Source organism: Oryzias latipes, chromosome 12, assembly GCF_002234675.1.
Source record: "Oryzias latipes chromosome 12, ASM223467v1".
Lineage (NCBI taxonomy): Eukaryota > Metazoa > Chordata > Actinopteri > Beloniformes > Adrianichthyidae > Oryzias > Oryzias latipes.
Window position 1 is genome coordinate 19,263,256 of NC_019870.2, and position 23,053 is coordinate 19,286,308.

General features: G+C 39.4%; 1 protein-coding gene across 1 annotated transcript in view; it reads left to right on the forward strand.

Moving 5' to 3' along the window:
- The window catches only part of epha5 (EPH receptor A5), a 79,267-nt gene that overhangs the window by 31,453 nt on the left and 24,761 nt on the right, over positions 1-23,053 (forward strand). Inside the window, exons 4-6 of the mRNA XM_011481948.3 lie at positions 4,239-4,394; positions 4,481-4,819; positions 21,821-21,945. Of these exons, the coding sequence (XP_011480250.1) occupies positions 4,239-4,394; positions 4,481-4,819; positions 21,821-21,945 (620 nt within the window). The remainder of the gene's footprint in view (positions 1-4,238; positions 4,395-4,480; positions 4,820-21,820; positions 21,946-23,053) is intronic.

Sequence of the window (23,053 nt, forward strand, 5' to 3'; positions counted from 1 at the left end):
CCTTTTTTATTTTTTTATTTTATTGTGGAATTCTATTTGACTTTTATGGCAGATATGAACGCCTTTTAATGCTGATGCATACTTCAGCTACAATTCTTGATTACCATTTAAATATCAATTTTTTGCTGTATGTTTTGTGAAGTCTTTGACTTTCTACAATGTTCCTTTGAAATGTTGGGCTCTCAGACCTACAGGATAGTGATCTGTTGCAACTGGCCCCATTCCAAGCCACCATCCCTGTCATAAAAACAAAAAAGGCAATATTTGCATTCATAATGTGTTTATGTTCAGACAAATACAATTAAATACTTCGTTTATTCACAGTCTGTGGGCTTTAATGTCCTTTTTTTATAGCCCCTCTCCCTGCGTGCTTCTTTCCCTAAGCATTAATGGCTTACTTTCTCTAATCCCTCTGAACGTCAAGAAGACGCATGAATCAACATGTTTACTGTGAAATGCTTCCAATTAAGAAGGACGTTTGTTAATAGGCATCAGTGGACATTTCTGGATCCGTAATTGCCTAGGATGCCAGTGTGGGATGCATATTAATTACATATTAACCTCATATTCATAAAAGCGTGCACACACAAATCTGTACAGACACATTACTGTGTGTTGCATATTAATTACCCATTTCCCTTTGTGCTGTGCATCAAGATCCACCTAGCTTTGTAAAGACAGCCTGGTCAAGGGTAATCCAGGTACGGGCTCAGGCGCACACAGTGCTACCTGAACTTCCATTTTTAATCTAAAGAAAAAATGATCAGACGTTAAACCGCTTCAATTTCACACACACAAAAAAAAACAACAAACATGTTTTTTGAAAACTGAAGCAACTTAAGAAAAAATAAATAAAAGCTTTACGCTTTTGATATCCTTGGCAGTTGTTTATTAAATGGTATTGCACACACACACACGCATGTATAAATGTGTGTGTGTGTGCACATGTGTCAAACTCAAGGCCCGGCGTCCAAATGTGGCCCGCTATGTCATTGTATGTGGCCCACGAGAGCATAAAAGCTTTTAATTTATTAAAATAAAATAAAAAAATTGGTGTGTATTTATTCATATCTAGGGAGAATCTGACTTGAAATATCGGATTGGGCAACTATACATTAGGATTTAAACACTGTCAATATTACATAACCTGACAGAATCAAATTTAAAAGGATTGATGCTAGAGTAACAAGCAAACATATGTTTTCTATGCAATTGTCTAAATTGTATGTAATTGTCCCTTTAAAAAGTTAGAATAAATAAATATGAGTTGTTTAACATCAAAGAGTAGTTACATTAATTTTCCATTACATTTAGTTACATGTATAAGTTATATCTGACCCTTTGGGGATAGAATATGCTGATGTGGCCCTAAGTGAAAATGAGTTTGACATCCCTGATCTAGAGGGTAAAAGTTTAAACTATTTAAAGACATGTTGTCAACTTATTCTTTGGTTTTTCCATTCCTTTTTCTGGCCACTTTTTATTCAATCAGTGGGCAGAAGTACAATAATTAATATTAATATAATATTTTCCTCTATATGTTTGGCATTAGCAAAATTGGATAATAAGGGGCTGTTAACAAAATGTATTGGTAAAACATTTCAGCTTGAGCTGAAGGCTGTAATCAAGTCCCTTTTAACAAACATGTTTCATTTAAAAACAAGACCTAATTTCAATTTCTTTTTTTTAATGGAAATTTGGTTTTTCACCTTTCTCTCTAAACCTTAAAAAAAACATGTTAGTTGTTTTTTATTCTAGATTGTGGGTCCCATAGTGAATATTATCTGTGCTGTACTAATTGGCTGGGAATAAATAAAAAAATAGCTATCCTGGGAAACATCTTTCTACGACGGCGGCTATTAAACCAAGAAAAACAGACAAAAATCCAGGGAGTGAAACTTTATTTTATAGGTACCTTGTATAAAGGCATTATGGTGACAGGCTTAGTCCAGGATACTTAACTATTTGTCTGAGGATTGATGGAGGAGAGCAGTAGGGGCACAACATGAGAGTTTCCAAAAGGTAAATGTGTAACATTGTTTGGTGGGTGAAATGGAAGAACACACCTCTTTTTATTGATTTGACTTGGAGGGATTTTGAGGATGAAGCCAAGGGCAGATATAGGCTGCACAATAAATCTCATAACTGTGTGTCTCTGTGTGTACCTTTTTTTCACCTCAAGTACAAATTCGACCTTTAGCTATCAGCAGATCCAAAAAACGACTCTTTTGAGGTTAAACTTAATTTATGGGACTTTGAAACTTTACATAATTCTGACTGATTGAACTTAAAAAAGGATGTTCATTATTCAACTTTATATTTATTTTTTGAAAGTCTGCTAAGGTGTTATGGTTGTTGAACACTAATTTTAAGAATTTTCCGGCTAAGCCAATAGCAGACCTACATTTGCAGGCATTTGTTAAGTATAATGATAAACTCTGGTCGCAGAAACATATGAATTTATGTAGCTGCAGTAATAACTAGAAAAATATCTAATTGTACTTAGTGGTACAATAGTTTCAGCACTTTGATTGAAAATTTGGTTAATGATTGCTTTTTTTTTTTCAAATTTAACTGTAGTCTTTGTCTTCATTTTACTTTTTAAGTTGGTTATGTGTCGCATCCCACGTGTCATACACAGTTTGTGCGAGGAGGGTGCGTGCGGGGGGGAGGCAGAGGTGAGACTCGGAGTGATCCGGGGCAGAGGGGGAATTTTTCAGGACTAATATTCCATGACAACAGACCAAGGTTCCGTCAAGGTGAATCAGAAGCACTGCTGCCTAACGTCTGAAACACACATACACACACACACACACACACCTCCTCCCACCTCTTTCTCCTTTGTCTCCTCTTTTGTCCTTCTATTGCTTCCTGTCTCACCCTCAGAAATTTGGCGGCTCTCCCCCCCTCATTCACCATTTTGATCTTATCTTCATTTTTGCTTTTGTATATATTTTTTTTGTTTGTCTCAGCGACTGGTTGTCCATTCCCTAGAAGTTTCATTTTTGTGATTTTAATTGAAGCTTTTGATGGAGTGGGTTTGCTCTACAGCTGCATCAGAACAATAGTGGAAAACAAGAGCCTTTAAATTCCTTGGACAAAGATTGAAGGATCCTTGCTCCTTTGTCTTGTTGTCCTCTATCATAGCCTGTACTCATCTGAATAATACTCCTGCTTAGAGCTAACTGTATAATTGAAAACATTTTCCTGCTACTTTCATTTGCACCTCCACCATATTTTCATATCTGGTTGAAATGCTTTAACAGAGTACAGATTAAATGACTGTTTGGTTGGCATGGAGTTGCAGTCATGTTATCAGATGCTGCTTGTGGGTTTTTGGATGTTAACATACTGAGCACATCAGCCTCCTGTCTGCCTGCCACTTTTGGATTAGTTTGTTTTTCTGTGGGAGGAAGATGGTCTGTTTCTTTCCTTGTACCTCTGTGTGTCGCACATATGGAAATGTTAATCCCAAGATGTTTGCAGATTTAAAATAACTGAAAAATAGAAAATAAACTACCATATTTTCCTTACAATAGGGCCCACTGGATTATAAGGGGACCGTAATTGAAAAGTTTATTTGCAAACTTGTGTCACAAATGAAGCACTCTTAACTATTCAGAACTAGACCACAAGATAATAATCCTTGTTAGCATAAAAACATAAAAAAACTGGATTTTAATTGGTGATCTGCATGTAGAAATGCCTACACAGCTGTAGCCGTTGCCTCAAATGACAATGACGTTTATGACCAACAGCATTTTGCACAATCTCCGTCTTAGTTAGACCATGATTAAAGTAATCAATTATGAATTGATTAATTTCTCCTGGTATTCAAAGATTTTCTCTGACAAAATGCTTTGTTTTGCTTCGGATTGTAGCAAAATGAAAATAGGTAGATTCTTCGTTATCTTCTTACCACAACACAGCGTACTTTGTTATCTGGTGACAGTAACTTCTACTATCTTGATAATCTCTTAAAAAGAAGGTGTTTTCTCGATAATGTGATAGTACATGTTTTTTTGATGAGAAAACATGAAATAAAAAGCAAGGTAGGCAGTTGGTAAGATTTTAATCACCTTCTCTGGTAAACTTTAACCAGGCTTCTCAACATGTTTTTATTTGGTTCTCCTTTGCACCCTCTTCTTCTTTTTTGTATTTATACATCCGCTCTTATTCCATCCATTCTCTCTAACCTCAACCTTCTCATGACATCCCGTCCTCTCCCTCCCTTTCAGTCTGCAAAGTGGGTTTCTACCGCTCGCTGCTGGAGTCTACGGGCTGCAGTAAATGTCCCCCTCACAGTGTGGCCAGGCAAACAGGGGCCACAGTTTGTACCTGTGAAGATGGATACTACAAGATTGAGTCTGACCCGTCCAACATGGCCTGCACACGTGAGGATTTTCCACTAAATATTGGGATTTTATATCTATTTTTGTAATCCTTTGTACCAATTATGCTCTTTCTATCTGATTTTTAGGTCCTCCCTCTGCACCACGTAACGCCATTTCCAACGTCAATGAAACCAGTGTCTTTTTGGAGTGGTCCATTCCATTGGAGACTGGCGGCAGGAAGGACATCCGCTACAATATCTTATGCAGGCAGGTCCTGCCGGAGGGCAGAGGCTTGGATGAGTGCGGACCAAATGTTCGCTTTCTGCCTCGCCGAGTCGGTCTGTCTAACACCTCAGTAATGGTGGCTGACCTGCAGTCACACACCAACTACAGCTTCCTGCTTGAGGCTGTCAACGGAGTGTCAGAACTGGCCAAAGACCACCCCAAACAGTATGTGTCGCTGAATGTGACTACCAATCAGGCAGGTATGTTGCACCAAACCAATCCAGCTTCATTTCCTGTCACTATAAATCTGTTCTCAATGTATATAAAAGATGTGGTAAACCCAAAAGATTGTAGCAGAAGGATAACTTGCATTTCCAGTAATGTTTTGATGCGAAATTATTATGAGTGCTCCAATTAAAAACGCAGCTGTCCCTTTTATCTGCTGTATCCTTAATTAATGTGAATCACAGGAAAAGGAGATCGTCTTCCAGACAATCTGTATGTCTGCCCTTTTGGCACAGATAGCTGAGTTTGATAACAAAAGCACCAGATGATCAAATTATCACAGTATTTGTCCAACAAATCTGTTGCTGTATTAATTTTTCACTTATACACCATGCTTGCTGTGAAGGAAAAAGCACGCTGCAAAGAAGAGCCAATTTTGGTTTTGCTGCTGCATCCAGATGTGTCTTCCAAAAAGCAGCTTGGTTCCCTCATTTAGGAGCAGCGTTTCATCAACAAGATTCACAGGAATCCGAGGTGTAATGAAATTCCCTGACTCGAAGGCTGCTGTGTGTACGGGCCTCTCTTGTCTGGTAGCAGGTGGTATTCTCAATGCCTGTCAGCAGTGATGAATCACAATGATGAGTCACTTTGCATGTTAATTTGAGGTTAGGAGGGGAGGGGAGTAGTGTTTTTGATCAGCGTTTATTAGGATCTATAAAATCTGCCTCACCAGAGGTCAAAGGGATTCACACAGTGTAAAACTCCATCCACTTCACATTCATCAGCTGTCGCCAGAGCCATTGTTTGCCTCCTTTGAAATGAAGATTAGAGTCCATATCTGCTTGGGAAACCCATTTTGATGTTTACAAGAGTAATAAGCTTGAGCCGTTTATTTAATTTTCTGCGAATGAAAAGGGCAGCACATGGTGTTAATGAAATGAGAGAAAGATGAGTACTTTGTTCTTGCCTTCGCCTCTCTGGAGGAGGAGGAGAGGAAGGATGTTGAAGAAGGGTTTTCTCCAGTTTGCTATACATGGTGCTGATGCATAGGCAGCATAAGAGTAGAGAGTATTAGTCTAACAGGAGTGGTTACGATTAGGGGTGTGTATTGGCAAGAGTCTGGCAATACGATACATATCCCGACACGGGCCCCAGGCTATGATACATATCCCAATATTGTACCGGAACACATTTTTTTCTTTATTTTTTTTTACAAATATAACTTAGAAAAACTCTACCTGGATTTCAATACATCTTTCATTGTAATAGTCAAATTCAGTTTATTTTGTGATCACAATGTTAAGCACTGCAACTGTATCTCATAAATAAGTTGCTTTTACCCAGGCAAATTTGAAGTGCTCTTATGTTGGTAACCTAAAATATATAAAGGGAACAGTCAACATTGTCTGATTTCCACTACAAAATATACTTTAGTATATGGAAAAAAATGAATGAATGTGCCTTAACCAATAAGGTTGTAAAAGTTTGATTGGGGAAATAAAGCGCATTTTATTTTCAACATTGCTTAACGTAGCTTCTCCAGTACATTTAAATGGTAACAGTTCAGGAACCTGAATGGTGTTTTAAAAATCTTTATTGTTTCTTTCCGAACACAATAAAGTGTGATGATGAGGCAGCTTGACTATGCAAGCGATTCAGTAGCATAATTAAAAATAAAAGTCAAAACCAGAAATTCTTTTTCATTTTCAAAATGAAGCAGCATTTTTCGATTCAAAATTACTATGAAAAGTCAATCCTTCAAAATGCTTTTCCTTTTTCTTCTTCAACACTGCTTATTCTGTCACTTAATTAAAATGATAATGAAAATGGTATTTGACATTTCACTTTCAAATCGTTCTCTGGCAAATGTGTAGCAAAATTAATTTTGAAATGTCTAATTTGACAATTAAAATGGATTAACAGAAAGGCTTTTTAATTTTCAAAATGTAGCGGCATCAAATGACTCAAAATTAAAATGAAAAATATATACTTCAAAATGCTTTTTCATTTTCTACTTAAAAAACGCTTATTCTGTGTCTTAATTAAAACGAAAATGCAAAGAGGGGATTGCATTTTCATTTTAACATCCACCCTGCGAATAGTGTCGCATTCTTCAATTCGAATAAGCATTTCCAGCGAGGAGGCGGGGCGATGACGTCAGTGCCATCTCCGTATGTCCGGCTGCTACGAGACACATGCTAGGAGCAGTAGAGCTTTGTGGTAGCGGCAGAGAAGACGGCTTTGTGATGGTTGTGAACTTCTGATGATTTTACACAGCTTCTCAGAACTACGTATCAGCATTTCAGTGCTGCTACAATCTGAGAAACCATCATATGAATTTGACTTTCCAGTGGTGTCCAAAACAAAATAAAGGATGATGTAATTCACACAAATTTACATCCAAGATGCTTATTGCCCGTTCAGAGTTTTAAGTATCCTTTCGGCTAATGTTTTAAGCACATATTAGCCTAATGCTAACCCGTCTTTCGGGTCCTCCTTACAGCAAAGAAAAAACAACGACCGCATGGATTTTAAAAAAATATGAGCGAGCAGGCCTTTAATAATAATCACAACAGTAATAAAAGCACAACAACAACTATAGCAGATTTTGCCATGCTAAACGTTTGCTGGTTGGACCAACACGCACTCAGCACGTTTTTATGCTACAGAATCGCTTCCATAGCATGACAGGATGAAGGAAACTTCCTTTATTGTGATAAAGATGCTTTGTTTAAATATCTGCACAGCCACGCTTTCTAACGCGGAAGTAAACTAACGCTGATTATCAAAATGACAGCTTTTTTAGAGCGTTGTACATATCACTCTGATCCATCAGGTCGCTGAACTAGAACCCATTGCTGGGAGGTTCTGCAGAACTTTGGCCAGCTTTGCCGATAGCATTTTTGTTGATGCTAAGTGCATTAGCCTATTAGCCGCTGTGCAGCTGCAGTGCTTCACTCGTTCTCATCGGAGTCTGCTAGAAAGCACTGCAATGTGCGTTTTTAGATGTTACTGACAGCAACATGGAACAGAGTTTCAGTTCGGTTCCCATCCCAAGTAAAAACTAAGTAGTTCATGTCTCATAACAACGAAAAAAGCTGCCTCTGGCCGAGGTCTTCCTGTTGTTTTGTGCAGAGTAGAGCTGGTCAAAGAGGCTCCGTGTGCTCTGCTGCCAACTAGCGGTCGGAGGGTGAAGTGGAAAACAAGAGTCAGAAATAATTAAATAAATATTGTCCTAACAGTATTTTGAATCAATACAAGTATCGCCAAATGAACTATAGCAATATATTTCTAACACCCCTAGTTATGATTGTACTATGAAAGGGCAGAAAGGGCAGACAAGAGATGTATCTGTGCTGATGAAACCATCAGGAGGCTGTCTGATGAATGCTGACATTCTCTGTCTTGTCACTGAACTGAGTTGATTAAAACACTGCACAACTCTTAATTATTCTTGGTTGGAGTTGAATCTAGATTAAATAATCACAAGAGCAAGTGGAAGGCTGGGATTATGCTAGATTACGGTAGACATGCCAGCCAGAGTTAGAACCAGACGACTTTAGCAGATTTCAGGCATTGGGTGGTGAAGGCATAACACTGATATGCAATTGTTACTGTTGTTACTAATAGTTACAAAGAACTTTTGATCCAATACGATGAGCAACATTATAACCATTTATATAGCTTGACCCATTGCTCCTTTTTAATTGTGAAATAAGAAATTAAACAAAATTAATTAAGGTGTTTCATCCAAAATTGAGGCAAAAAGTACAAAACTTTGCATTGTAATGTACCAAAAAAAGTGTGAATTTGGACATTGATAAAATTACACGTTGCCTCATTTGTTTTCTGTTAAACTATAGCTGAAAGAACACACTTTAAAAATATAATCAGAACTGAAACACAAGCAACTGTTTTTGTTGTTTGTTTAATGAAGTGCAACATGTTTTTTCATCACTTAAATTCACACCTTTCATAAGTTTTGTTTCAGGTTTTAAAATTCTCTACAAAAACAATTAAAGTATTAGGGAACTTGGATTTAAAAAATAATTAAAACATTTTTCTTAATTTGACTCTAAGGCAAAACTATAGGAAATCGCAAAAAGAACTGACCAGCTACTTTATCAAGTACATCTTGCTAGTACCAGGTTGTACCCCCTTTTGCCTTCAGAACTGCCTTAATCCTTGGTGACATTGACTCAGCAAGGTACTGGAAACATTCTTATGAGAGTTTGGTCCATATTGACATGATAGCATCACACAGTTTCTGCAGATTTGTCGGCTGCACATCTGTGATGCCAATTTCACGTTTCCCCTTTTGACTGTATATGAGAACTAGACTAAGTGACCCCTTCCCACCCACTTCTAAAGAGAAATAAACAGATATTAATGTCATTTTATTTGAAATTGAAAATAACTAGGATTAGCAAGAACATGTTAAAAAAGTAGCAGAGCAAGAATGGATATTCTGACAAAAATAATGACTGAGTTACTGAGTAACAGCTATTTGTCTTCTGAATAGAAGTCTATCGGACTTTGGCTTCGTTGAGCCAGCGGGTACTATTTGGAACACAAGGGGGAGGAATCATTTAGTCCAGTTGTCTTATATGGTCAATGGTTGGACGTATGAAGCGATCGATTGACAGATTTTCCCAGGCCTGCTTTCGTTGGAAGGGGTGTGGCCTTCTATCATGCTTAACACTGATTGGAGAGATTGGTTGCTGTAGACTCAGATCAATACTGACCAATCACAGTTCACATCTGGTTTCAACATGGCGATGGACATACTGCTGAATTGACTTCACTTGGTTGGAACCGGAAGTAAATAATTTTCTTTGGGTGATGTCACTGACTCAGTTCAATTCTCTTATACAGTCAATGGTTCCCCCACATTCCTATATCCATTCTCCAACATTCTCCAGTCTGAGATGATTCCATCTTTATGACATGGCGCCTTATACTGCTGGAAGTAGCCATCAGAAGATGGTACACTGTGGTCATAAAGGGATGGCCGTGGTTAGCAACAGTGCTTAGGTAAACTGTGGCATTTTAACTATGCTCAATTAGTAATAAATGGGCTCTAAGTGCGCCAAAAAAATATCCCCCACACCCTTACACCAGCAGCCTGAACCGTTGATCCAAGGGAGGATGGATCCATGCTGTCATATTGTTGATGTCAAATTATGACTCTACCAGTCGAATGTTGCAGCAGGAATGGAGACTCATCAGACCAGGCAACATTTTTCCAATCATCTATTGTCCACTTTTGGTGAGCCTGTGAAAATTGTAGCCTCAGTTTCCTGTTCTTAGCTGACAGACTCTGGTACAATACTCAAGCCATCTACAACCATCTCTTGAAACCCAACAAACTGGTTTCACTCCAGTGGCAGTTCTACCCTGAATTAATCCCCGGGCGAGACCCTCACAAGGCGCCCCACCCATAGAGTCACAACAGAACTTTGTCCATGTCAACTGACATGTTTTATTGGTAAAAAAGCATGGCAAAAATACAGTTAGATAGGAAAATATTTAATCAAACACAATATTGAATAAATAATTTAAAATGTAGCTTAAAAAGTAATTTTTCTTAGTTTTTGCGTGTTGTCTTGATAAAATAAAAGATGTGCATGTGTGGAAAAGATTTCTGTTAAAAAGGAAGCTATTAACATCAAATGGTATACCAAAGTAACAAGAACAGCAATTTAAAGAGAATTCCCAAAGCAAGAAATGTAACGTGTGCTTTAACCCATTGATCTGCACCCTTTGTGTCATGGGTTTAATTGGCTGGTGAAACCTTTGATTTTCACTACAAGCAAACCACACTTTCACTTGTCTTGTGTGCAAATGTTTTTGACAGTGCTTCTGCCTTTGGTGGTAAAGGCACAAAAAACAAGCAACTGAGACGGGGGCGAATTAGATTCAGAACAACAGAGAGTTGGAGGATGTGCTGTTTGATGTGAGGAAAGTGTCATGCGCGATAAGGGATCCGTGAAATAGGTGATTTCACAGCATCTCTGTGAAGCCCTGCTGAATAATAAAGTGCTGGTACTCGTGAGGAGGTGAAAGTTCCAGAGAGAAGTAGGAAAAAGAGGGCCAGAACAACAGGGGACAGATGCTAGGGGACAGACTGGAGGAGTAATGATAGGAAGGTTGTGATAATGGATTTAAAGGTCACCTAGAAAGGAAATGTCAAAAAAAAGAGTGGGGATGGCAAAGAGAAAAATGGCCAAAAAAAAATTTGAGAAATAATCCGAAACAAAATATTTTGGGACATTCTCCTTAGATTTGGCAAGTTATTAAGATTTTATTACTTTAGGTTTCAGACATAATTTATTTTAGATATGCTATGTATCGAAAAAAGTAATTATGGAAATATGATAGGAAAGGGAAGGAGAGATTCTGGTTGAATTTATAAACAACTTATTAACAAAAAAATTTATAAACAAAAATGTTCCAAAATCATATATAACCATTCTTATATTATATACCCGTATTTCTAAGAAGTATTTATCATTGACATGATAAAAAGTTTCCCTAAAACTCCATTGTATCTAACATGATCTTTGCTTTCTACCCTGTAGTTTATCATCACTCCACTAGAGGCAGTAGAACGGCTTTTCCTGTTAATTTCAAAATGGCTGCTCCCATGAAATTTCAAAAACACTTTTGGTGTGAAAAGTTCAGCTAATTTTCTAAACTTTATTGTTAGAATAACCAATCTTTTCCTTTTCATTTTTTAAATGACCAATGGCTGTATTCAAAAAATGCAAAATTTGTTGATAGTTGATATCTGTACAAACTTGTTACACCATGTTGAAAATGTGTGGATTAAAATTGAGATAGTAGGTAAATAAATTGTTTATTTCCTGAATACTCATCATTGTTTTGAGCAAACCTTATCAAATCACCTAACATGTCATCATTAGCATCATTAGCATGTGCAAAATATCTTGATCGGATCAAAGATCGGATTAGAATTAAACCGTGTACATGGGCCCAGAAAAACCTTTTCCCATTATAATAAACGTTTACATGCCCCGCACTTTCGGTCGGAATACATCATTTACATGTGCAGAACTCTCTAAAATACTGGAAGAGGAAATGAGTTCCGCTGTAAACAAGCCGAGCTGCCAAACACATATATGTGGCAGTTCCGTAATATACAAGATGATCTTCTAACTGTCCTTTTATTATTGTTATGGTTATTATGAAGTGCCTGTTCGCTCATTGTTTTATTTTTAATCTGTGTGGTCAGTGCTTTTTTTTAAAAAAGCCTGAAGAAGGGTTAGGAGAAGGCTAACACGTGCTACAACATTTAGCCTCGAATGAACATAAAAGCCGCAATCTGCATTTTGGCTGAACCTAAATATGTGGGAATAACATCAGCCCTTTATTTTGTCGGGACACCACTGGAAACACAAATCCACGTTGATTGTTTGAACGGTTTGTGAGGACTGAGTGGCATTTCTGCTTTGAAAAGCTCACACACCGCCCCAAAGCCGGTGTGTGAGCTTGTGTGAGCTGGCAGTCCAAGTTCTGCCCGGAGACACAGTTCTATCAGGAGACCAATTCTCCTGAGTCCGGCAGCTCACCCAGAGACAAAGCCCCCCTCCCCTGCCTACAAACACAAAGCTATAAGTCCGGCTGCTGTGCTCACAGACACGGTTCAGTCGCGCGGAGCAGCCGGTTGGTCCTGTTTGCGCTCCAAAGCTTTATCTGGAGCACCCGACCGTTGTGCGTGATGTAAAACCAGAGCAGTAGTGACACACTATCGGAATAAACTGTTTACATGCACCAACAATCGGCAAAACCCACCTCGATCGGAAAGATATTTTGATCCAAAAGAGTCTGATCGGGGCAGAGTATTCCGAACACCGTTTTTACATGACGCATTTTTCTTCCGATCAGGCATTCAGTCCGATTACTTTTGCACATGATAACGCATCTACTGATATTATCTTTTGCTTAAAAGTGGTCACTTGAATGCGCATTAGTGACTCGAAGTCAACCAAGTCAGCCTTTTAACATACAGAATAGTGAGACTTTTAGGCTTCTTGTTTACAAAAAAAAAAGGAGACTATCCCTCTTCATTTTATACATTTTGTTAATTGTTGGTTGTTACCACCTGAAATATGTAGCAAATATCATATTTTCTGCACTATAAAGCTCTCTAAAAAGCCCTACATTAAAAAAAAGGCAGTGTGCCTTATAATCCAGAGCGTCTAATATGTTATTCTGGTGGTGTTTTTCTGATGTTGAAGCAATTTTGAGAGCTACACGGCCCTCTGTCAAAATGTTTAGCTGTGTTATTCTGAATACGCTAAAGTGTAGGGGTGTTGGACAGTGTTATTTTATGTGTTAGGCTGGTCGATCTTTAAGGACATGAGGGTAGATCGCAGGCCAGCATAGATAAATAACCAGTAAAATAAAAATATATTTCTAAAAAATCCACCAGCGAATCAAAATCCTCACCGAGAAGTATGTGACTTGATTGACATGCAGAATGGCCAATCGAACTCTGATACATACATCACTGCACATGCGTGTTTAAATACACTGAGCTCAAATTCTGTATGTCAACAGAAAGTCGCTACTTGCCCCACGGCACGTCAGATCACTGGCAGAAACCACTCCGGCCCACTGGGGGGTTTATTGAGGCCCGGATCGCCCGGCGTGCCTCCGCAGTTCCCGCCCGATGGATCTGAGCCCACTAAGGCAGCAGTGTCTTCCGTGGCACACGCTTCTCGAGCGCTGGCCAGCAGCACTTTAGCAATGCCATGCTCCCCCCATTGTACGGTTTACAGCAGAGCATGAAATGTGATAGTCTTTGCTTTCAGCTTTTGTAATAAAACAGCTCATCTGTTAATACAAAAGCATCTCCTCACAAATATCTGTGTACTCTTACTGTGTAGTTTTTGAATTATCAGTAGATAAACAATTTAATGTACATAATATTCATAATACTATGTTTTTTTAAACAGTATTTTGGTATGTATATATATATATATATATATATATATATATATAGGTAGATGTTTAAGACATTGTCGTCTCAAAAGTAGCTCACATGCCAAAAAAAGTGTGGGCACCCCTGATGTAAAGGCTTATTAACAGATTTAACAAGCACAGGAAGTGTTTAAAACAGCAAGTGTCAATAAAGCGTGAACCCAGTTGCTAAAATAAAAGTGTTGCTGGAGCGCTGTTAGCACTTCTCTTTAGAACATCCCCCTTTCTGTGTTTCTGATGTTTAATTTCTCACTTTCTTTTTGTCACCAAACAGCTCACTCAGTTACCATCACTCTCCCTTGTTACCACATTCCTCCCTGGCGTCACTTTGTGATTTTTGTTTTTCTGCAACTGCTTTTTCCCGTCTTCTGTTGTAAACACTCATCTTTTGCGGTTCATAGCTCATTTCTGTTGTATGTTTGCATAACATTTGCTCATCTATAAGTTGATGTTTAACAGAAATCTGCAGCCTTTTAACTTGGCAGTTGACACAAAAGTTTAGTTAAATCCCACAAGAACTGACAAAAAAATTGACTTTATTTTTATCCACTTATTTAATTTGGACATAAATTAATACATACAATTTAAAGTATAAGATTTCATAATGATCACGTAATCATTTAATAAATACTCTATAAAGTTATCATTGACAAATATTTTGCTTTTTTACAGTTCTTTCAAACCGAGTAAAGTGGAATTGGTTTTACAAGGTTCAAGCACAACCACTTGTTTTGAGTAATCACTATCATGTCAATTTGTATGGGAGCCGGTTTAGCTCGTGCTGGTTTGCGGTGCCTCCGTCCGTGAAACCAGGGTTCGACTCGGGGCTGCTCCCTGTTCCCTTCTCTACTTCTGTGCCGGTGCCAAGCCCGGTTGCTTTGAGGGGGTTGCGTCAGGAAGGGCAACCGGCTTAAACATTGCCAAGTTTACAATGCGACTCGTTCGCTGTGGCGACCCCTGATGGGAAAAGCCAAAAGTTGGCAACAACAACTATCATGTCATTATTTCCCATCATTTTATTTTTTTTTGTTAAAAATATGACTTCGTATCACTTAGCAAGCTAAAAATAATTTATAAACCTACCCAACAAACTTCAGTTTCACAGCTTCAGTAGTAAATGGCATCCTTCTTACTTTTACTTAAAGAAAAGGAATAGAAGTTCTCAAGAATCAAATCATGAAGTTAAAGAAGTCAAAGATATTTCATTTTTAGACTCAAAGCAAAAAACGGACCCCCTTAAAAAAGTCAAAACTTTTTAAATTTTGAAAAATGTATTTAAAGCAAAATGACAGAAAATCTGACATTGAGGTAAAAATGGTTTACCAAGAGTTCCTTTGATAAGAAAAATATTCCAGAGTGAGACTTTATTTTCCTAATTCCTTATTTTCCAGAATTGTATTTATTTTAGAAATATAGTTTCTGCTTAGTGCTTAGCATCTATATTCCAACTTTCATTGTAAATTACTGTGATCTGTATTTTCTGTTCTGTAATTGACTCTAAATTGCTTTTTTGTTGCCAAGATAGTCAGTGGATACAATAAAGTTTTATATTCATTGCCTCAGATGTCTGCACTGTAAGTGAGATACAGCAAATGTGGTCAAAGCGGTAAGGAATGCAAAGTGACCTGTACTGTATACCAGAATCTCTTTTTGCAGAACCTTCTGCAGCGATGCCCTTTCACAACAGCCTTTCGATTTCGAAACCTTTCGATTTAACAGACCTTGAAAAGCTGTGTATGTGTATGTTTGGACTTTAACATAGATAGTGGTGTATTGTTACCCATAAAGCTTTTGGGAAAATAGGCCATTTCTCATCACTCAATCCCAGCCTTGGTGCCATTTAAGCATTGAAAGTGTGTGTGTGTGATTTGGTCTCTGGTTTCAGGCTTTTAAGATGTTGCAGATAACACTTCTGTGCAACCATCCTCTCAGGATACAGTTACTGCATTTGTAGCAATGATTTATTCCCTGTGGAGTTCTGCTGAGGCTATTGAAACCTAAACAGCGTTGCAGCAGACGCACACACACATACATTCACACTCGTACACCATCGGGATGTTGCCTGAGGGAGCATTTTGCCTGGTTAAAAGCTCTTTATGTGTCAGAGACTCCCCAACTGTCCCTCTGAGAGTCAGCTCAACAGTTCAGGTTACAATAGGATGGCTGGTTGATTGATGCTACCATCCTCTTTTTCAGGTTCCAAACTGAAATGATTATTTTAAAAATGAGCAGAAACAAGTTTTGTGAACGGAAGGCTTTTTTATTTATTTATTTATTTTTTCTCTGCACTTTTTGATAACTGCTTGATGACACCAAGTGCTGAAACTCAGACCTGAAGAGCCATTGAGCTGATCTCAAGGGCTTCCCCAGATGCGTCTTCTCGTTTGTGAAGAATAAATTCAATTCAATTCAATTTTATTTGTATAGCCCAAAATCACAACAACAGTCGTCTCGATGGGCTTCGAAGTAAAACATGAAATCAAAAGGATCACGAATACAAAGAGTTCAATAGAAAAATACTAAAATGAACTAACAAACTGACTAAGCTATACTGGCATCCCTGCCCTTAGACCCCCCTTCGCGGTAAGGAAAAACTCCCAAAAAAACCGGATTCCGGAAAAAACGAAGAAACCTCAGGGGTGCCCACATGAAGGAGGGATCCTCCCCCAGGACGGACAGGCGATTTACCAGAAATCTCAGAGAAGAATTAACTTATCTAAATCTACAACTACATATATAAAAGTCCAGCAGACGAGCTTCATCCAGCCGTGGTTGTGGGGACAGTCAAAGGCGCGAGTCGAGCCGGAGACAGGAACCACAGCCAGGTGTAGGAGCAGGAGCAGAGACGAGGTAAACGGTCAGGTACAGAGCAGAGACGAGCCAGAGATGAGCCAGAGGCAGGATCCACAGCCAGGTGTAGGAGCAGGAGCAAAGGCGAGGTAAACGGTCAGGAACTGGAGCACGGATGAGCCAACTGGAGTCTGGAAGCACTCCCACTCCCCAGGAGGGGAGAGGAAAAGAGGGACAATACATGAATCGCACTGTACCAAACAGAGGCATGGAGAACTAAAAGAATCAAGAATAGAGGAGAGGAAGCGTAGAAGTAAAAACAGGAAAGAGGACAGAACCCCAGTGCACCATAGTTACCCCAGCTTCAACTTCTAGCAGCCTTTTAAAAGAAATAGTTATTATTAAGTTTAATTTAAACAAACTAACATTAAGTTAAATAATCTCTGAATACTAGCCAGTCTGACAATAAGCCTGTCCAAAGAGGAATGTTTTCAGTCTAGCTTTGAATGTAGAAACTGAGTCGGCCTCTCTTACATGAGCTGGGAGTTTATTCCATAAGACAGGGGCTTGGTGGCTAAACGCTCTACCTCCAACCGTACTTTTACTAATTCTAGGAACCACAAGCAGTCCTGCATTTTGCGAGCGAAGTGTTCTGATTGGTTGGTAAGGGACTATGAGGTCCTTAATATAGGACGGGGCCATTCCATGTAAGGCCTTATAGGTTAACAGGAGGATCTTGAACTTAATTCTAGAATCAACTGGGAGCCAATGGAGCGAAACTAACACAGGAGTGATGTGATCTCTTCTGCTGGTTCCAGCTAACAATCTAGCAGCTGCGTTCTGAACAAGCTGGAGACTTCTTAAGGAACTCTTAGGACACGCTGCTAACAAGGAGTTACAGTAATCCAGCCTCGACGTAACAAATGCATGGATGAGTTTTTCAGCATCACTCTTAGAAAGTATATTTCTGATCTTAGCAATATTTCGCAGGTGAAAAAAGGCAGTTCTACACGCCTGAGATATGTGAGCCTTAAATGATAAATCCTGGTCAAGTAAAACCCCAAGGTTTCTAACTGTGGAATTGGGGGCTATACTTATACCATCCAGGGAGACTATCTGAGCAGACAGAGCATCTCTGAGGTTTTTAGGACCAAGTATAATGACCTCAGTTTTTTCTGGGTTCAAGAGGAGGTAATTAATTGTCATCCAGGTCTTGATGTCACTGATGCAGGCGTTCAGTTTCTCTATCTGGTCATTCTGGTCAGGCTTCATGGATAAATACAACTGCGTATCGTCGGCATAACAATGAAAATTAATGCTGTGTTTCCTGATTATGTTTCCTAGGGGTAACATATAAAGCGTAAACAGGATCGGTCCCAAGACTGAGCCCTGTGGGACTCCATAGTTGACTCGAGTGCACTGAGAGGAATGGCCATTTACATTAACGAACTGATACCTATCAGACAGATAGGATTTAAACCACTGGAGAGCAGATCCTCTGATCCCTATGTCCTGCTCTAATCTATGGAGTAAAATACCGTGGTCGATAGTGTCAAAGGCAGCACTGAGGTCCAACAGGACCAGAATAGAAAGTAGTCCCTTTTCTGAGGCCAATAACAAGTCATTAGAGACTCTAACTAGTGCAGTTTCCGTACTGTGGTGAGGTCTAAACCCCGACTGAAAGTCTTCAAAGTGGCTGTTGTCCTGTAGGTGGCAGTAAAGCTGCTTAACTACAACTCTTTCTAGGATTTTAGAAATAAAGGGCAGGTTTGATATCGGTCTATAGTTGGCCAAGATGCTAGGATCCAAACTGGGCTTTTTCAGAAGAGGTTTAACAACTGCATATTTAAAAGACTGTGGCACGTAACCCGTTTCCAGAGAGGTATTTATCATTGTTAATATGGGATCATTAATTAGGGGAAAAGTTTCTTTAAAAAGTCTAGTGGGAATTGGGTCTAACAGACACGTTGAGGATTTGGAGGACGTAATAATTGATGTTATTTCCGCTTGATCCACAGCAGTGAAGCAGTCTAATGTTACAGAGGTTTCTATGGATGCCTCCATTTCTACCGCTTCAGCCTGTTCTGGGCTGATAGTAGGAATAACTTGATTTAACTTATGTCTAATATTTGAGATTTTACTATCGAAAAATGTAAGAAAATCATCAGAGCTGAGAGAAACAGGAACATGTGGTTCTACTGAGCTCTGACTGCGAGTTAATTTAGCTATAGTGCTAAAAAGAAATCTTGGATTGTTTCCATTCTCTGATATTAAGGTTGAATAGTACTGGCTTCTAGCTCTACGCAGAGCTTTTTTATAATTTAATAGGCTATGTTTCCAGATATCCAGAGACTGCTCTGAACCGGAGCGGCGCCATTCCCTTTCCAACTTACGGGTTTCTCGTTTGAGAGAACGAGTTTCAGCGTTAAACCACGGTGCTACTCGGTTTTGTCTGACGAACTTAGGTTTCAAGGGGGCAACAACATCGAGTGTACTCCTGAGGGCTTGTAAGGCATCATTAACAAAGTGGTCATTTATACTAGGACTGATACTATGGGAGCTGGACTCAGAGTATTTTCTCAGAATATCACTAAGTACTGGCTGAACTGTGTGTTTAAACTCAGACACAGAACGGTCAGTTAAGGTTCTTCTAAGTTGTTTCTTATTCACTGGGGCAGAAGGATGTTCCAGTGTAAACTGGAAGGTAATCAGAAAGTGATCAGAAATGATGGGGTTAAGAGGAAGGACACTCAGCTGGCTGATCTCTATACCATGGGTTAGAACAAGGTCCAGGGTGTGCTTATGACAGTGAGTGGGTTCATTCACACTTTGGGTGAAACCAACATCATCTAATAAAGCTGCAAAAGCCTTTCCTAGGCAGTCACTGGGGTCATCAACATGAATATTAAAATCCCCTAATATTATAATTTGATCAGAATCTAAGACAATAGTCGATAGGAAGTCGGAAAACTCAGTTAAAAATTCTGAATATGGGCCGGGGGGGCGATAAATAATTATGAGTAAAACAGGTTTTCGAGTTTTCCTGTTTGGGTGACTTAAAGACAATATGATGCTTTCAAATGAATTATAAGCATTTTTAACTTTAGGGCTGAGAAGTAAGCTAGACTGTGATATTACTGCCAAACCACCTCCTTTCCCTGAAATCCTGGATTTCTGATAGTTAGCATAAGTGGGGGGGGTTGCTTCATTCAATCTAACATAGTCATCCTGATGGAGCCAAGTTTCTGTTAAGGCTAAAAGACTAAGATTGTTATCAGTAATTAACTCGTTGACTAAGAGGGACTTGGAGGAAATGGATCGAATGTTTAATAAACCGCATTTAATGACATAATTCTGCTTGTGAGAACTGCTGTCTGTCACTTTTAAGTTTCTATGACGCGCTCCTTTCATTTGTCTTTCAGCACATAAGCTAAAGCTCGGACCTGCTTGATTTTCCCTGCATGGGTTTTGCACCGGCACTAACCCTAAGGGAGGCTCAGAGGAGCGTTTTACACTGCTGCTCTGCGCCCGGGTCTCGTCTCTGGATTGTCAGGTTAACAGACTAAGCCTAGCAGAAATGTTTCTAGAAAGAAGAGCGGCACCGTCCCGGGTGGGATGGACGCCGTCTCTCCGCATGAGACCGGGCTTCCCCCAAAACGCGCTCCAGTTATCCACAAAACCAACGCCGTTTTCTGGGCACCATCTAGAAAGCCAGCGGTTAAATGATGAAAAGCGGCTGTACATTTCATCATTGACTAAGTTCGGCAGGGGACCAGAGAAAATTACAGTGTCGGACATCGTCTTAGCCAGTTTACACACCGAAGTTACGTTTAACTTAACCACCTCTGACTGTCTCCGTCGGGCATCATTACCGCCTGCGTGAATCACGACTCGACGGAACCTGGACTTATTCTGAGCTAACATCCTAAGGTTCCCCTCGATGTCACCAACTCTGGCCCCCGGATAACACCTGACTGTAGCCGCTGGGAGCTCCACGTTTCTAACTTCAGAAGAGCCTATAACCAGAGTTGAGTGTTCAGCGGGTGTGTCGCTGAGGGGGGAGAACCTATTACTAACGTGGAGTCTCGGGTGCTCTAAGTTTTTGCGTTTAGCACTATGTTTCCTCCCAACCGGTACAAACCCCTGACTGTCTCCCGGCTGTTGGGAGGGCGCTGGGGTGCTAGCTAAGTTAGCCCTGGTAGCGCGGCCCGCGCTACGAGTAACGACCTGGCTAGCCGGCTTAGCTTCCACTGTGCGGAGCCGCGCTTCTAACTGCTCCAGCCTGGCCTCCAAGTCTAACACAAGACTACACTTAACACACCTACCCCTATCTTCACTAAAGGAGGCAGGATCATCACTAAACATATGGCACATGGGGCAGGAGAGAGGAGGAGAGGCGGAAGGAGTGGTGGTGGCCATACTAGGTTCTAAGCTAAGGCTAGCGGTGTTTAAGTAAAGAGAAGTGGTTTATTTAGCAAAATGAGAAAAGTGAACAGAAAGCGGTTTAACAGTGGTGAATTAGCTAATAAAAGGTACTAGATGTGAATATTAACCCAGATAACCCTTAGAGTAAGCAATAGTAGTAAGGCTAATGCCAAACAAGAGGACAGCAGTCACACAACTAGCACTGCGAATAGCTCACCCGGAAATGACGTCACAGGAAGATGAAGAGGATTATTAAAGGATTATTTGATTAGACGTTAGCTCACCTTGTTGCCAGATTGGCAAGGCCCTTGTGGGGATTTGAATTTTCACAAAATTGAATGTAAAAAGAAAAAACAAAATTATTCTTATTTAAAAAAATATCATAATATCACTAGCTGAAGGGCAGAAATCAATTTTTTCTTTCAGCATTGCCTTCAAAGTCTTTCTTGTTGTTTTTTTTTCTCTTTGCTTTGTGATAATTTCACTTTGAGGTTTCATTTGCAGTTTAAATTTTCATGATCAGCATAATTAGCACAGTGCTTGTAAACATCAAAGCGTGTTGAGGTGTTATTGAATTATGTGTCATATTTAATGACATGTAATTTAACCCAGCAGATTTTATAATACTGACAGGATTTCTCTGGAGTTTAACTGCTGTTTGTTTGGAGACCGCACCATTGTTTTTCCTCTTGATGGTCTCAATTACTGCTTGTGTAAAATCCTCTGGGTTGCTTTTTTATCAAATTGCTTCTGACAGTGAGATGTTGGCTCCTGACATTATGCATTGTCTTTATACTGGATCTTTGTCTTTGCAGCGCCTTCCCCAGTAAGTGTGGTGAGGAAAGGACATACTGGGAAGAGCAGTATCGCCCTTTCCTGGGCAGAGCCGGATCGCCCCAATGGCATAATCCTTGAGTATGAGATCAAGTACTTTGAAAAGGTGAAAAAACAAAAAAAACAAATGGAAGTTTGTGTGCACTTTTTGGATAACGAAGGACTTAGTCAGACTGCCCTGTATTAAAAATAAATAAAGTATTTTTCAGAATATAAGTCACACTGGAGTATAAGTCACACTTTTGGGAGAAACTTTATAACCAAAATGCAGGACATTTTATCTCAACAATAATTGACTGAATATATGCACGCTTCACTACCGTTACACATTGATGCTTATTTAGCTTCATGAAACATAGGAGGAATCTCGTATATTAGCGCAACATATGGACAATTATTCAGAAAACCATAGCACAAAAAACATGCAAACAAGTCAACTAAACTCTTTATGTCACAGGCCATGGACGCACCTTTTGTACGCAGAGGCCTTTAAACGGACTTAAAAACTTGCATAGCGACGTGTGAACGTAAGAGTTTTGAATGTGGAAGCCTGATATGTGCATATACGTGCGTTTACGAGGACTTCTCCTTGAAAGCGGTCACTCGAGCACACTTTTCCAAGCTCGGTGTGGACATAGCATAAGAATGAACGACAGTTCTTCTTCTGCATTGGTGTCAGTAGAATTAATACACACTAAGAGGGCCCTCCAGTGGCTGTTGCTATTTCGTTTTTAAAATCATACTTTTACTCCAAAATATACACTACATTTTTCAATGAGCCAGTATAAATTCAAACAATTTTTACTAAATTATTCTTGTTACCTCTTTGGGGATCTTGGAAAACAAGAAATGACTATAAAATCTCAAGATTCTCTCCTTTTCTTTTGAGCAACATTAAATCAATAAATTAATTACATTTTCTAAGTTTTTATGGTAAGATATATTCTCATTTAATTCATCATATTGGGGCAGAAATCATGTAGATAAAGAAGTATTTTGTCTTGTGCTGTTACAATCATCTTTCACTAAAGGCTCTAGTTTGGAATTAGAATGTTCTGCAATGTGATGCATCAGTTTGGGTCCTTGTTTCCACCCCCCTTTCTCTTCTTCCTCAGTCATCCTCAGTTGTCGTCTTTCCTTGGAAGGTCAGAGTAAAGGTCCACAGGAGAACAGGCCACAGTTTGTGGTTTGCTAATGGCCTTGGGCTTAATGGA